Consider the following 17,652-nt stretch of genomic DNA (forward strand, 5'->3'; position numbering starts at 1 on the left):
TCATATTTTAGTATGATTACACTTCCAAATTTACTTGAAAATTACTGTGCTAATTGACTTTTGCGCTTCCAACTAAGAGAAAATCTTCTTTGTCTTAATATCAACAGAAGTTTAAGGAAGGATTTATACAGATTGTCTATCAAAAGCAGTTATCAATTTCACACTGATCCCAAGAATATATAGCTGACAGCAAATAAATTCCACTTCAGAATGTGAAAACAAATGAAATAAATGACATAAAAATTTTAAGAAGGAAAATGTCAAATTATTTGATTCTTTATTGATTATAAATGTCAATATTAACATTTTTAATTTGGTAGGGGAAAAATGTTCCTGTATGCCTCTAATAAAGTTGACACAGGTGACCAAAGGTGGGGAAAAATTAAGGAACGACCTATTAAACACTGTCCGTAAAATCTGAGGGAGTCTTCCAAAAGTTCCTGAAAACAAACACTACGAAAAAACTAAAAATGGATTTAAAACTGTTTGGCCCAAATAAATTTCTAGTTCCATTTTCCATGAACTTTTTGAGCAGCATCATAATCTTGCAGCGAAAAATCTTAACGGAAAAAACTTTGAAACTGTATTCAGTCATAGTACATAAATCCAAATCCACCCAAACTCTCTCCCCACCACCAAAAACACCTATGACCAAAGCAAAAATAAAAATCAAAGGTTTAAAATTTTAAATTACACTTAAGTAAAAAGCAAAGCCTAAGTTGTCAATTATTTTCACACTTGTATCACGACAAACACCTGCACAGTGGGTGTGCGGCAGGGAGTCCAGGGGGGCAGGGCACAGTGAGCAGCACAGAGAGGCAGGGATCAGAGGGCCTGCGGGTGAAACACCTTCCACAGCAGCAAGGGAAACGGCCACCTGACGATGAAAACAATTCCTCACACACTACATGCAAGACAGAGACTTGATGATGCCATTCAGAAAGGGAAAGTTTCAAGGAAAAATGGGATCCAAAGAAGACTGGGGAGAGAGACCCTCGAAACTGAGAGGTAGGGTCTAGTGTTGTGGGACGAGGCGCTAAGCCTCACCCATCCGCCATGCAACATCCCCGCATGCGCACTAGTTCAAGTCCTGGTTTCCCACTTCTGATTCCGCTCTCTGCTAACGAGCGAGCAAAGCAGCACCGCATACTGGTCCAAGTCAAAAACGTACAAACAAAAACGAAAAATCAAAACACCAACCTCAGGCCCAGCGCGGTAGCCTAGCAGCTAAAGTCCTTGCCTTGAGTGTGCCAGCATCCCAAATGAGCGCCAGTTCTAATCCTGACAGCTCCACTTCCCATCCAGCTCCCTGCTTGTGGCCTGGGAAAGCAGTCGAGAACAGTCCAAATTCTTGGGACCCTGCACCTGAATGGGAGACCCAGAGAGGTTCCTGGCTCCTGGCTTCACATTGGCTCAGCTCCAGCCATTGCAGCCGCTTGGGGAGTGAATCACCAGATGTAAGATCTTCCTCTCTGTCTCTCCTCCTCTCTATATATCCATCTTTCCAATAAAAATAAATAAATCTTACAATTAAAAAAAACAAACCAACCTCATTCAAAAGTAAGTAATTTGTAAGTGCGAAACACAGAAAATGAATCCAACAGGTGAAAATTACAAAAAAAAAAAAACCCCTCAATGATCAATCAAAATGAAACGAAGTACTCCATAAGCAGCATTTGACAAGAAAAATGAACATAAATCAGAAATCTGAAAAAAACAGAAATTAAAGAAGAGATCAAAAAGCAGGTGACTGAAACCATGAAAAAGAACACAAAAAAAGCCACACATGGAAACCACGCTAGAAAGCCACACATGGAAACCACGCTAGAAAGCGCTCCTGGGAAAAGACAGCTCAACAAATCAGAGAAAAAGAACTAAGACTGGGAACGATCTCAGGCAGAAGAGAGGCTGAGGGAGACAGTGAAGCAAACCTGAAGCAGGAAGGGCCCTCTCTGACCTGGACATGACAAACCTGAACGCACTAACCCCAGCACGCTCCAGTACAACGAACGGTCCACGAGCCCAACCTCCTACACTGCACCCAACATAAGCAGTGTGCATAAACACTGATTCTGCAAAGAAAAAAACTAAGAATTCCTAGTTAAAACTATAATCTTAAAAAGTTTGGGGCCTGGCGTGGCAGCCTAGTGGCTAAGATCCTCCCCTTGCATGCACTGGGATCCCACATAGGCACCGGTTCTAATCCCAGCAGCCCCAACTCCCCATCCAGCTCCCTGCTTGTGCCCTGGAAAAGCAGTCAAGGACGGCCCAAAGCCTTGGGATCCAGCATCCGCACAGGAGACCCAGAGGAGGCTCCTGGCTCCTGGCTTCAGATCAGCTCCTCTCTGGCTGTTGCAGCAGCTGAGGGAGTGAGTCAACTTCTTTGTCCTCCTCCCTGTGTATCTCACTTTCAATTTAAAAAAATCTTTTTAATTAATAATTTTTTTAAAACCCTTATTTAAAAAAAACAGTACGTCATGCCAAAAATATTGTCAATTATAAATACACATTTTGAAAAGGCTCAGGCCGACATGGTGGCCTGGTGGTGAAAGTCGCCTTGCAGTCCCAGGATCCCATTCGGGCACCTGTTCGTGTCCCAGCTGCTCTACTTCCCTTCCAGCTCCCTGCTTGTCGCCTTGCAAAGCAGTAGAGGATGGGCCAAAGCCTTGGGACCCTGCACCCATGAGGGAGGCTTGAAAGAGGCTCCCGGCACCTGGATTCGGATCAGCTCAGCTCCAGTCACTGCGGCCACTTGGGAAATCAAACAGCAGAGGGAAAATTTTTCTGTCTCTCCTTCACTTTATAAATCTCACCTTCCACTAAAAATAAAATAAATCTTTTAAAACAATAAGCAAGAAAAGGCTCATTAGGTACCAAGAAAAACCTCACCCATATCAATCGACTCTGAAACAGCTTGCAAAACTGCTATATTTCTGGAGGAGTAGATAAAGAGACTGTGGCACACCTACTTCATGGAGTACTACTCAGACACTGAAAAGCATGAAATCCTACCATGTGCAACCAAACAGTCCCAACAAGAGGCCATCACGCTCGGTAAAACAAGTCAATCTCAGAAGGACAAATACCACATCTTCTCTCCGCAATGAGGCAACCTTCACACAAAACAAGATCAACAGCCCTTTCAACATCGTTTTTGCTACATATCAGGGAGGGTGATAGTTTTGTTTTTATATTCATTCAATAAAAATTTTTTTTGTTTTTCTTATTAGTTTCCTCACTGACTCACAGTTCACACAAAACCATCAGGAAGGCCTTTGATTTTCATTTCTTCAGTGACTCCCCACCTACCCACCCCAGCCAGCCAGCCATGCTGTCAACTGGGGAATGAAACAAACTCTCTGTGTCGGTTTCTCTCTCTTCATCTCTGTCTCTCTCTCTCTCCTCCTCCTCCTCTCTATAGCTCTGCCTTCCAAATAAAAAATTTTGTAAAACTTTTAAAAAAATATTACAATATGGGACTGACATGATGGCTCCACTAGGTGGTCCTCCAGCTACAAGAACCAACATCCCATGTGGGCACCAGTTCATGTCCCACTGCCCCACTTCCCACCCAGCTCCCTGCCTGTGGCCTGGGAAAGCAGTCGAGGACAGCCCAGGGCTTTGGGACCCTGCACCTGCATGGGACAGCCAGAAGAACCTTCTGTCTCCTGGCTTCAGATTACTTAGCTCTGGCTGTTGCGGCCATTTAGAGAGTGAACCAGCAAGTAGAAAATCTTTCTCTCTGTCCCTCCTTCTCTCTGTAAATATGCCTTTCCAATAAAAATAAATAAATCCTTAAACAAAAATCTCTCAAATTTCTCCAATAGCTCTGTATAACTTGACACTTCATTTTAAGATGATAACATTTTCCCAAGTGACACAGCCGTTTAACATCTTAATGTACCATTGTTTGGAATAAAAATTTGAACTCTAAAAGCAATCAACAATACAGTCCTGACATAAAATGATTTTTTCCAACTTGGTCTTCTATAGACTCTGATCAATTAACATGTAACAAACTTAACTTCCATATTCAATCCATTTTATTACACAGGAATTTCTGATCTTTGAAGATTTAAAAATCCTCATGAGCTCCATTAATATTTATGCCATTTTAGATGAAGCATTTGCTCCAGCAACGCATACACCACTGTCCTCCGACACTGCAGTGCCAGCTGCTAAATGCACAGACAGTGATCTGCTCCCAGCTCCAGCCCTGTGCCGGCCTGCACTCACCCCTGCCTCCCAGCTCCAGCCCTGTGCCGGCCTGCACTCACCCCTGCCTCCCAGCTCCAGCCCTGTGCCGGCCTGCACTCACCCCTGCCTCCCAGCTCCAGCCCTGTGCAGGCCTGCACTCACCCCTGCCTCCCAGCTCCAGCCCTGTGCGGGCCTGCACTCACCCCTGCCTCCCAGCTCCAGCCCTGTGCGGGCCTGCACTCACCCCTGCCTCCCAGCTCCAGCCCTGTGCCGGCCTGCACTCACCCCTGCCTCCCAGCTCCAGCCCCAAGCAGTGCAAGCTTTGGGGGAGTGATTCAGCAGGTGGGAACTTTGTTTTTTCTCTCCCATTCTTTTCACCTTTCACATTGTGACTACACACACACATACATACAGAGTCTTGAACCAAAGATAATTATGGCAAATGATACTATGTAAATAAAAGCAATTTATTTTAATGACATAAAAGATTACTTACTGTGCTTTTATCTCTCAAAAGCTTTTCAATTACTTCAATTAACATTTCCTTCTGCTCTGGATCAAGACTGAAACAGCAAAAGAAAACCTGTATTAATTTCTTTCTTCTTATTACTAGCTTTAAATGATGCTCATCATTTATGATACCAAAAATTTTAATACAGGGGAGAGAAGAAAAAATTATTTTAATACAAAAACAGGGAAACAAATTTAAAGTAGAATAGGAAGGTGTCTTGCTTTTAAACTTCATCATATTAACTTCTTAAGCATATTTTTAAACTCCTTAAAATAAATTCACTCTTTTAAAAAAAAAGATTGAGGGCCCAAGTCCTCGCCTTGCACATGCTAGGAAATTGTATGGGAATCAATTCGTGTCCCAGCGGACCCACTTCCCATCCAGCTCCCTACTTGTGTCCTGGGAAAGCAATCGAGGATGGCCCAAAGCCTTGGGACCCTACACCTACATGGGAGACCCGAAGGAAGCGCCTGGCTCCTGGCTTCAGATCAGCTCAGCTCCAGCCATTGCAGTCACTGGGGGAGTGAATCAGCGGACAGAAAAGCTTTCTCTCTGTCTCTCCTCCACTCTGTATGTCTGATTTTCCAATAAAAATAAATAAATCTTAAAAAAAAATCTAGAGAATGGCACCATGACGTAAGAGCCAAAGCCACCATCTGTGGGGTCTGCGTCCATGTCACCACTGGTTGCATCTCAGCTGCTCCACTTCACACCCAGCTCCCTATTAATGGGAAAACAGTAGAGGATGGTTCAAATCCCTGGGACAGTGCTCCCACGTGGGACACCCAGAAGAAGCTCCTGGCTTTGGCTCAGCTCACCTCTGGCCACTGCTGCCATTTAAGCACAGAATGGAAGATCTCCATCTGCATTTCTCTCGGCAAAAATGCCTTTCAGATAAAAATATCTTTAAAAAAAAAACAGCAGATTTTTAAAAATTTATTTTATTTGAAAGGCAGAGTTACAGGAAAAGAGAAGGATACAGCAAGAGAGAGGAGAGAAAGCTTTGATTCACTGCTCCATTTCCCAAATGGCTCCAGAGGCAGCAGCTGGGCCAGGCTCAGGGCCCGTATCTATCCAGGTCTCCCATATGGCTGGCAGAGGACCCAGCACGGGCACGACCCTCTGCTCTCTGCCCAAGTGCACTGGCAAGGAGCTGGGCGATAACCTCATCAACTGGCCTTCCAAACACAGCCTGTGAGGGACGCCAGCATTGCAGGCAGCAGCTTACTGGCTGTGCTGTAACAGTGGCCCCAAAGTTCACTTCTTTTTTTTTTTTTTTTTTTTTAAGATTTATTCATTTTATTACAGCCAGATATACACAGAGGAGGAGAGACAGAGAGGAAGATCTTCGATGATTCACTCCCCAAGTGAGCCGCAACGGGCCGGTGCGCACCAATCCGAAGCCGGGAACCTGGAACCTCTTCCTGGTCTCCCATGCGGGTGCAGTGTCCCAATGGGCCGTCCTCAACTGCTTTCCCAGGCCACAAGCAGGGAGCTGGATGGGAAGTGGAGCTGCCGGGATTAGAACCGGCACCCATATGGGATCCCGGGGCTTTCAAGGTGAGGACTTTAGCCGCTAGGCCACGCCGCCGGGCCCCAAAGCTCACTTCTAAAACAAACTGGAAAATCCAGGAAAGTAATTTAAACTAGGTAAAGCACAAACTTCTGTTTCAAGTGGGTTAAGAAAATAATAAAGGCAGCAATCACTTCTACTCCAAAAACACAGCTGCTTCAAACAAATATGGGGAGTTTCCAAGTAAGAATGTAGTACCAAAGCGGCGGTGGAGAGAGATGTGGAAGAGAAGAACAACAAGCTGACTGGCATGCACTCCTGGCACAGAGCAGCAGCAGGGGCACGCTAACCAAGGACGTCCACGCCACTCGAGTCAGCTTGCTTCTGAGCGCACAGCACAGACCCAGACAGACCACAGAGGGGCAACATCAAAACTCTGACAGCAAACCTAAAGCAGGAGGGCTTACCGGTTACAGATTTACACAGCTGTATTATTAACCACTTTAATTATCCATATCTAATGATCCCTCCAACGCCTGCAAATTCCAGCTTCAGACACCTTCTTCCCAGAAGTCTTTCCTAATTAATCCCACTTCACTTCATCCTTACTTTTTGGCAAAACTTTTGTCCTGGTGGTCCCATCATTAGCACACCTTGGTACACACACAGGGCACTTCAAAAAATTCATGGGAGAAACTTTTTGAAACAGCATGTATATTCCACAAACCTTTTGAAAGTAAATTTTATCATGTTCTAATTGTTCTAATATCATGATTAGTTACAGTTTGCATATAGTTATTTCCGTATGACTGATTTTCATTATCAAATACAGAACAGGCAATTGCTAAGCATCACATCCTCGACCATTTGTTTTTTTTAAGATTTTTCAAATTTTTATCGGGAAGGCAGATTTATAGAGAGAAGGAGAGAGAGAGATCTTCCATCTGCTGGTTCACTCCCCAAGTGGCCATAACAGCAAGAGCACAGCTGATCCAAAGCCAAGAGCCCAGAGCCTCTTCCGGGTCTCCCACACGGGTGCAGGGTCCCAAGGCTTTGGGCCGTCCTTGACTGCTTTCCCAGGCCACAAGCAGGGAGCTGGGTGGGAAGTGGGGCAGCCCCAGACACAAAGTGGCACCAATATGCGATCCTGGAGGTTGCGAAGCAAGGATTTAGCCACCATGCTACCATGCCAGGCCCATATCATCTACAATTAACAAACACAGCACTGTGAACATAATACCGAACAAACATGGTATGGCACTGTATTTTTAAAAGTCACTTTAAAAATCATTTAATAAAATAGTTCTGGGAAAGATGAAACAAATAAAAGAAGAGAAGGAAACAAAAATCAAAGAAGCGGAAACTACGACAATTAAGACTCTATCCAAGACAGAAAGAAATCTCAAACTTCTAATAACAATAACAAGAGGCGTAGGTGCACCAGAGACTGACAATGTAAACAAGAAATCAAACTCTGATCTATACATTAACATAAGCTCTAACTTACAAACTCACATTTAAAACCTGGATAAGGTTTCTACAACCACAACAAAACTCCAGGTTCGTAAAGGTGTCTGGTGGTGCAGGGCAGCTCATCCCACAAGCTAACACAGGAAGGGTTGCGGAGGCTCACGTGCCCTGTGACCAGCACAGCGTCCTGGTGGCTCACGTGCCCTGTGACCAGCACAGCACGCACCTGTACAGTTTCTGGATGGCGTGGGCTGCGTTCTTCCTGACGTAGGGTGACAGGTCGGCAGAGGCTTCCTTGATAGCGAGCATCATGATGGGCACGATGATGGGCACTCTGATGCTGGACAGCACTCTCAACGCACTGGCACGGATGAGCTGGTTTGGGTCCTAAAATAGGGCAAAAATGCTCATCAACATGTTAGGTTTAAAATATTCCACAGCTTCTTGTCGGGTCCAACACCAACAGACACCTGCTGAAGTGAACACCCAGTGTACAGCAGAGGGTAAACAGAAAAAAAAGAATAGTCCTAACTGACATTGATCAAGTATTTTTAGACGCAGTTGATTTTTAGCATTTCCTAATAATAAAATCTTGAAGATCCTAAATTTATCTTTAAAAAATGTATTATAGGGCCCGGCGGCGTGGCCTAGTGGCTAAAGTCCTCGCCTTGAACGCCCCGGGATCCCATATGGGCGCCGGTTCTAATCCCGGCAGCTCCACTTCCCATCCAGCTCCCTGCTTGTGGCCTGGGAAAGCAGTTGAGGACGGCCCAACGCTTTGGGACACTGCACCCGCATGGGAGACCCGGAAGAGGTTCCAGGTTCCCGGCTTCGGATTGGCGCGCATCGGCCCATTGCGGCTCACTTGGGGAGTGAATCATCGGATGGAAGATCTTCCTCTCTGTCTCTCCTCTGTATATATCTGGCTGTAATAAAATGAATAAATCTTTAAAACAAAAAAAAAAATGTATTATATGCCCATTTGACAGGCCCGGCGGCGTGACCTAGCGTCTGAAGTCCTCGCCTTGCACATGCCACGATCCCATACGGGCGCCGGTTCTAATCCCAGCAGCTCCACTTCCCATCCAGCTCCCTGCTTGTGGCCTGGGAAAGCAGTCGAGGACAGACCAAAGCTTTGGGACCCTGCACCCACGTGGGAGACCCGGAAGAAATTCCTGGTTCCCAGCTTCAGATCGGCATAGCATCGGCCGTTGCAGTCACTTGGGGAATGAATCATCGGATGGAAGATCTTCCTCTCTGTCTCTCCTCCTCTCTGTATATCCGACTTTGTAATAAAAATAAATAAATCTTTAAAAAATTTTAATTAAAAAAATGTATTATATGCCCATTTGAAATACTTCCTACAATTAGTTACTATGATGAACAGTTCTTTGATGCATGCTAATGATTAAACTAAACACATAGAAACATTATAGAAGCTGCAAAATATATGGCAAAGTGATTATATAAATAATTATCCACGATATTGAGTGGACACTACACGAGGCCTTTTAACTCTTTCAAGACACTACTAACGCTACTCGGAGGATTACTGCTGCACTCCTTGGGACGACACCCTTGGCTGCGTGGAAACCTTGCTAAAACCGCCTGCTCACTCCACTACTCACCTTCAGAGCACGCTGGAAGGTGCTGATGGACAGGAGGGCCAGGTCCTGCTGCTCCTCGGCGTAGCGGACCAAGTACACGTACACCAGCTTCTTGATCTGATACAACAACAACAACAACAAGAAGTCAGCGTCTCACAGCCAACGCAGAGACGACAGCACGACAGGTTCCAACTAAAACAAAAACGACAGTTTGGCAATCAAAAAGCTTGTGTATTTATGCAGTTTAATCATTTAATTCACAACAGAAACATCCTCGCAAGTGCCCCATCTCTCAAAGGGAATTTTTTTTTATCCCTTAGCAAAATTCATACAGGAAAATTTAAACATTAACTGAAGTTTTTCAAAAACAGACAGAACCTAAGCCAGGGCAGCAGCCATGTGGTGGGAGCTTATACTTCCTTCACTAGTAAGACATTCCGGAGCCCAGCTGTGACTTTCTGGTGGCAGGCACATTCTAGTGTACATTACTCAACAGTTTCACTTCAGAATGACAATGTACAATGGGTGCTTGAAAGGCTGCATGGGAAAATAGAATTAAAAGAGTAGCTTATTTTGCTACAACAAAAGGCCTTTAAAAACCCATGTATATTGGGCCCAGCATGATAGCATAATGGTAAGGTCCTCGCCTTGAATGTGCCGGGATCCCATATGGGCACCAGTTCTAATTCCCGTAGCTCCACTTCCCATCCAGCACCCTGCGTGTAGCCTGGGAAAGCAGTCGAGGACGGACCAAAGCCTTGGGACCCTGCACCTGCATGGGAGACCTGGAGGAAGTTCCTAGCTCCTGGCTTCAGATTAGCGCAGCACCGGCCGTTACGGTCACTTGGGGAGTGAATCATCAGAAGGAAGATCTTCCTGTCTCTCCCCCTCTCTGTATATCTAACTTTGTAATAAAAATAAATAAATCTTAAAAAAAAAAAAAAAAAGTCCAGAGAAAGCCAAACCAGCAAAGTACAAACCAGCTACCCTCGTCTGGGACAAAAGCCTGGGAGCTCAGGTACCTGAAGGAAATAAGAAAACGCAAAAGGCTTCTATTCCAGGAATTCAGGAATTCCAGGAATTCCCATGCAGCTAAAAATGAAGACAACTTCCTCTGGTCGCCCTGGAAAACAGGTCCCAAAGGACCATTTCCCCTCCACAGGATCTTCAATGGAAGTCACCTCAGGTTGCTAGCGAGCTGGCCGGCTGATTAAGCAAGCTGGACTGCACCAATGCGCTAGTTCCCACTATGTGCCAGTTCCCACTATGTCAGGGACTAAGGCATTACAGTGACAGTTCTACAGGTAGGCAGGGGGAGTGAAGGAGTGTGAATGAGTTTTTGATTCAACAGAGCACGGATGAAAGAACATGCTGGGGCAACATGATGTCCTTGAAAAGAATGACATATACCACCTAAGTTCTCACATGGGATTGTCTCCAACAGGTAGCAAACCTGACAATCTCAACGTTGTACTTGATTTACTTCACGTTAATTATGCTTTTATATGTCATTCTTACTGAATTTAAGCTCTAAAGGATTGATTTCTTCTGCATCTTCCTTTGGCTTTTGTACAACAGAAACCAGAGATCACAAGTCAGAAGAACATTCATGCAATTCAAACCCAAGTAGATGGGATTGTAAAGGTTTGCATCTCTGGCCCTGAAGGGCCTTAAAACTGCTTCAGTCTTAGGAGAATCCTACTTGGCAGCAGCTGTCGACTCTGGCCCAGCTCCGACAGAGCTGGGGTTCACACTCCGCGCTTTAACGCCCTTTGTGGTTGCAGATGGGACTGAAACACACTATGTATATTGACGGACGGCTTCACTTTTTGCCATTTTTTTAACTACAACAATTTAGCACAACATTAAAAGAAAACAAAATGGGAAAGTAAAAGACAGAAGTTCACATAACTCAACTATGGTCAAAGAGCTAGCAAGTAGCAGAACCACACAGAGGCCTACTCCCAACTACTCCAGATAGGCTTTGTGACAGCAATGCTTGAACTGTTAACAAAGTAACCCATACAATAGAGGAGACTACCTCCCCCCCACCCCACCCAGGACACCTGAGAATCCAGTACAAATTAAATCATTCAAGAATAAAATTCCCTAAAACATGGGTTAGTGCTACCTGCAAAAAAGAAAAAAAAACTACACTTGATAAATGTATATATCACAACAATATTCTGAAACCACTTAGCCCTTTGTAAACCTTGCATTCAAGCCAACGTTCAAGGGCCAAGCAACAGCTCCATCATTCTTAGAAACTAATGCATAGGGCCCGGCGCCATGGTTTAGCAGCTGAAGTCCTTGCCTTGAAATACCCCAGGATCCCATATGAGCGCCAGTTCTAATCCCGGCTGCTCCACTTCCCATCCAGCTCCCTGCTTGTGGCCTGGGAAAGCAGTCGAGGACGGCCCAAAGCCTTGGGACCCTGCACCCGTGTGGAAGACCCGAGGAGCTCCTGACTTCTGGCTTCAGATAGGCTCAGCTCTGGTCGTTGCAGGCACTTAGGGAGTGAATCACTGGACGGAAGATCTTCAGCTCTCTCTCCTCCTCTCTACATATCTGACTTTGCAATAAAAAATAAATATATCTTTTTTTTAAAAAAAGAAACTAATGTATAAACCTAATTGGATTCTGTGTAATTTGAGAAGTACATCACCAAGGTACTGGTAGTAAAAATCCAACATTAAATCTGCGTCTGAAGGAAAGAGCAGTAAACGCAGGCAACGGTCCCCAGCCAGTCACCTGCAGCAAAGGCCTTCCCACACAGCCCCTGGCTCCTCACCCGCTCAGCTCAGTGCTTCCGGAACCTTACAACCTGCTGAATGCAACAGTAAATGCATCTGTGAAACATTGTTCTGTTAAATCACCACTCGAAACCAAGTACTCTTACACAGGAACAGGACAACTTGTTACCAAGTACTCTTACACAGGAACACGACAACTTGTTACCAAGTACTCTTACACAGGAACACGACAACTTGTTACCAAATCTGATGGCACCAGTTCCTAACATGAAAGCCAAATAATCGAAATTGTATTAAATGTATTACATTTAAATGAAAACAAAAATTCTGTAACATTTTTAGGTCAGTTTTAGAGGCATCTATCGAACTGTTTGAGGATGGATGACATTCTCCAGAACTATATTTTACAGTTTCAAAGATTACAAAACAAATGATTAGGTAGTCAACTGGGTGGCTGGCTGATAGTTTTAACAGATCCACTGTGGAACAAATGTGAGCTTATTTAGCACAGGAAACATCCCTCGTTCCTCTCTGAGCTGCCAGGAACTGTAGCACTGCCTGGCAGGTAGCTAAGAGTACAATAATTAACAGCTGAATTATATCTCAGCCCAAAGATGGACTAGAAAAAAATAAGACATTTCCCAGTAGGTTGCTACATAAAGGAACTGACTTCTCACCAGAGGGTATCCCTCACTGAACACAACGTCTAACAAGGACATCTCGATATTGAAAGGAAACTACAGGTAAAGGTCTTCAGCTTGTTCACGGTTGCTCTTTTAATCAGTCATTTCAAATGTGCTTTCTCATTAGTAATTATATTCAGATCTCACTGTATAATTATCTGGAGAATTTTGAAAGAATAACGAGTTACAGCCTGCTTTATTTTTCACAACACCGTACTTTATGAAGTACTGAACTGTAAACTCCAGAACATTCCTAGGAGTTTATATTGGCAACACTGAAATATTCAGAACCACAGCTGAGCCAGCAGGGAGAGCTGTAATTACTCACTATCACTGCTATGACAAAAAGCATAACAATATTAAATCACAGAAGGTTGCAAAACACTAAATTTGTTCTACTGCTGTCCTAAGAATCAATCAATACTGACCACAAGAGGCCTCTGGGCTGACCGGCTGCAGGTGCCAAGAAAGCCCACTTTGCCTGAAACCATTCTGCGACCAGAAATGGGAGTAGCTGAAGCTCCGTGACTGCACCGTTCTCAGATCAGTTACTCTCCATTCAGTGTTACAACACTCTTCGCCGTAAAGCTAATCACAGCAGAGCCCCAGCAGGCCGAAAGAACACAGGCAGATCTGTTTAATTAGTTTATCAATACCAGCACATCAAACTTCACGAGTTATTGACTCAGGCCTTGATGATTTCTGTCCCATAACCACTGTCTGCTTACTAGGTCACTTTGGTTCATCGGACATCTAAGGCAGATGGCGCACAGCTCACCTGAGTGTCTAAGCCGCGTATTCTTACAACAATGAAGGTTTGCACTTGATAACAATGAAAAAATCAATTCCCCAAATAGAATGTTTAAGATGCTTATGTCATTTTTGTTCCATTAAGATTGTTTTAAAAATGACAAGGTATATGAAAGAGCAAAACAAGTTCTAGATAAACAAATCAATAATTATGTTTATAGTTTTTCTTAATAGATCATTATGCAAAATCTGTTTCTAAAGGTAAAAAAATATAAAAGTTCTACTGTTAATATCTGAACAGTATTATAAGCTCTGAATTAACAAAACTTCGCAAGAAAATATTCTGCTTACAGTAAGAAAACTAGAAGTCCATAGCAAACTGGGCAATTTACTACCAACTTCAACAGACTTGGCCACTACTACTCACATGCTCAACTTCTGTGGCAGCATCAGCTCCCTTCTAAGGGCAGCTAAGAGCGGACACTGCTGAGAGGTCCAAGCCGTGAGGGCGAGGGCGGGGGAGTCGTCCACCCGGACGGAGGGTGTGCTGTGCCAATGCCAGGAGGGGTTCTGGAGCCAGCCTGGTCAGCTACAAGCTACAAACTCGCAGCGTGGTCTTGATCGAGTAACTGAACCTCTAAGTCCTTTTATGTAAAATATAGGTAACTAAGAACCAGCTTCCAAAAGGTGGTTTAAGAGGATAAAACCAACTGACCCACCTCAGGCACTAACAAGCTAGCAGAAAACATGTTTTTTAATGTTAGCATCTATTATTGTTAGCAAGAGGTAAACCTCAACTATTACCGTTTTCAGATGTCTAAGGCTTACGACAGAGATCATAAAATTAGTATACAACAAATTAGAAACGTAGATAACAGCTCTAAGACATCACAGAGATTACGCTTTCAATAATCAGTCCAGAACGATTCACAGTAACAAGCACAATGTAATAAATACCCAAATTAATCATGAATAAAACTATAAATACCACAAAGATTGCACTCATTAATTTGTACCCAAGGCAGAAAGTATAATTTTTCAAGTTATTTTAGGTTTTATTTTTTTTTTTTTAAGATCAATTTTATTTGAAAGGCACAGTGAGAGAAAGAGAGGAAGATTTGCTTCCCAGATGACTGCAGGAGTCAGGGTGTGGCCAGGCCGAATTCTTCCAGATTTGCCACGTGGGTCCAGAAGTCCAGAGCTCGGGCCATCTTCCGCTGCTTTCCCAGGCGCAGCAGAAGGAGCTGGACTGAAAACGGAGCAGGTCAGGACTCCAACCCGCAACCATACTGACATCAGCAGGCAGCAGCTTACCCCACCATTCCATAACTGAGCCAAGGTATTCAGCTCAATATCAAATGAGTAGGCTTTATAAGATACAAATGCATAATTTTGGTTTACTATAAGTTAGACTGAATTTATTGTGACTATTTGGTAGCAAATTTACCTATCTGAACTTTATAAAATACTTGTACTGTAACAAAAAACTGAGTTACACTTCAAAATATTTTCAATATAGGCCTAAGTATATTTCCTTAGAATCTTATAATCTAAACTATTCCTTTTTTAAAGATTTATTCATTTTTATTCGAAAGTCAGATATACACAGAGGAGGAGAAACACAGAGGAAGATCTTCCATCCAATGAATTACTCCCCAAGTGGCCACAATAGCCAGAGCTGAGCTGAGCTGAAGCCAGGAGCCTGGAGCCTCTTTCAGGTCTCCCACACAGGTGCAGGGTCCCAAGGCTCTAGGCTGCCTTCAACTGCTTTTCCAGCCCACAGGCAGGGAGCTGGATGGGAAGTGGGGCCGCCAGGATACGAACTGGTGCCCGTACGGGATCCTGGCTCATGCAAGGTGAGGACTTTAGCTACTAGGCTACCATGCCAGACCAGGATCTTATAATGTAAATTATTCTACCAGAAAAACTAATATGATATGTGAATGACAAATGAATCACTTCAGAAATTAAGAAATCAAAGCTTCTCTTGAAACAAGCAAAAAGGAGAAACAAAAAGTCATGTGAGACATGACAAACAGGAAGATGAGCAAGCTTAAAACATTCCATCTCAAAAAGTACAATGATGCAACTCAAGGACTTAGAAATCCAACAGCAAGACCAGGGCTGGAGTGGTGGCTCAGTTAGGTAACCTTCTGCCTCACGTACCAGCACCCATATGCGTGCCAGTTCTAGTACCAGCTGCTACGCTTTCTTTTTTTTAAGATTTTTTTTTTTTAAGTGGAAAGTCAGACATACAGAGAGGAGGAGAGACAGAGGAAGATCTTCCTTCTGATGATTCACTCCCCAAGTGGCCTCAAAGGCCGGAGCCACGCCCACCCGAAGCCAGGAGCCAGGAGCTTTTCTGGATTTCCCATGCAGGTGCAGGATCCCAAGGCTTTGGGCTGTCCTCAACTGCTTTTCCAGGCCACAAGCAGGGAGCTGGATGGGAAGTGGGGCTGCCAGGACATGAACAGGCTCCTATATGGGACCCGGCATGTGCAAGGTGAGCACTTCAGCCACTAGGCTACTGCCCCAGGTCACAGCTGCTGTACTTCTAATCCAACTCCCTGCTTACAGCCTAGGAAAGGGCTCGGGCCCCCATACCCATGTGGGAGACCCAGAAGAAGCTCCTGGTTCCTGGCTTCAAGTTGGCTTAGCTCTGACTGTTGCAGCAATTTGGGGAGTGAACCAGCACTCTGTCTCTTACTCTCCCTGTGTAACTCTGCCTCTCAAACATAAATAAATAAATACTTAAAATAAGAAGACTAAACCCCAAATTATAAAGGGGGAGAAATAGTAAGTCAGGACAGAAATAAATGAAAATGAAACTAAGTAAAAATTACAAAACATCAGCAAAATGAAAAGGTAAAATAAACAAACCTTTAGCCAGACTAACAAAAGAGGGAAAACATTCAATAAAATTAGAGATGAAAAAGCAAACATTACTACTAACGTGATACACAAAGAATCATAACAACTCCTAGAACAACTACATGCTAACAAACCGAAACATCTCAAACAGAAATGAACCAATTCCTACACAGATGTCTCCGACCAAGATTACATCAAGAAGGTACAGAAAACCCACTTGAAACAGACCCGTATCAATCAGTGAAATTGAAACAGTGATTTAAAGTTTCCCATCAGTGAAAACTACAGGATGTGGTGACTTCATCATTGAATCCTACAAAAACATTTCAAGAGGAACTAACTTCAATAATTTCCAAATTATTCCAAAAGACTGAGATGGATGGAATTCTGCCAAACTTTTTATGAGGTCAGAATCACTGTGACACCCAAAGAAAGCTACAGCTAACATCCTTGATGGAACATACATCCAAAAACTCTCCACACAATATTAGCAAATGGAATCCAACACCACATCAAAAAGATACATCCCAGTCAATTGACATTTATCTCAGGAATGCAAGGGTAGTCCAGTGCTTAAAAATCAATACATGTCATAAATCATACGTACAAAATGAAGACAACGTATGATCATCTCAACAGATTGTGAAAGTGTTTAATAAGATTCAACATTCCTTTAAAACGAAAACTCACAACAAATTAGGTATAGGAGGAAATTAGAACCGTTGTACCTGACAAGCCATCAGCTAGCAGGATACTGAATGGAGGCAAGCTGAAAGCGTTTCAAGGGCCTGATCTGGAGCAAGACAAGGATGCCTGCTTTCACTACGGTTACTCAACAGAATGGGAAGTGTGAGCAAGAGCACCCAGGGAAGAACAGCAAGGGCCCCACGCACCAGGGCTGTGACGCCAAAGCCAGCACTCCATTCAGGCACTGGTTCCAGTCCAGCAGCTCCACTTCCAACCCACGCTGTGCTAATGCTTGCAGATTCCCAACATTTAAGCAATCTAAGCCTCACAGGGTCACCACCTCCCACACAGGTCTCTATCATATAAGCAATTTAAAGTCCCCAGTTAAATCCTTTCCATACTAAGACCACAGGCCCAGATAACTTCACACCCGGGATAAAATGTTAGGATAAAATACTACTAATCTTTGGGACCAGTGCTACAGGGTACTAGTCTAAGCCCCCACCTGTGGCACAGGCATCCCATATGGACCCCAGTTTGAGTTCCAGCAGCATCCCTTCTAATCCAGCTCCCTGCTGTGACTGGGAAAACAGAGGAGAGCGGCTGAAGT

At 43.9% G+C, this 17,652-nt stretch overlaps 1 protein-coding gene across 1 annotated transcript in view; it reads right to left on the minus strand.

Annotated features, from left to right (window-relative positions):
• AP3B1 (adaptor related protein complex 3 subunit beta 1) overlaps positions 1-17,652 on the minus strand; it is a 192,846-nt gene that overhangs the window by 143,964 nt on the left and 31,230 nt on the right. The window contains exons 4-6 of the mRNA XM_058656402.1: positions 9,320-9,415; positions 7,918-8,078; positions 4,694-4,760 (exon numbers count right to left, since the gene is read on the minus strand). Coding sequence (XP_058512385.1) covers positions 4,694-4,760; positions 7,918-8,078; positions 9,320-9,415 — 324 coding nt within the window. The remainder of the gene's footprint in view (positions 1-4,693; positions 4,761-7,917; positions 8,079-9,319; positions 9,416-17,652) is intronic.

Source organism: Ochotona princeps, chromosome 28 (genome assembly GCF_030435755.1).
Source record: "Ochotona princeps isolate mOchPri1 chromosome 28, mOchPri1.hap1, whole genome shotgun sequence".
NCBI classification, from domain to species: domain Eukaryota; kingdom Metazoa; phylum Chordata; class Mammalia; order Lagomorpha; family Ochotonidae; genus Ochotona; species Ochotona princeps.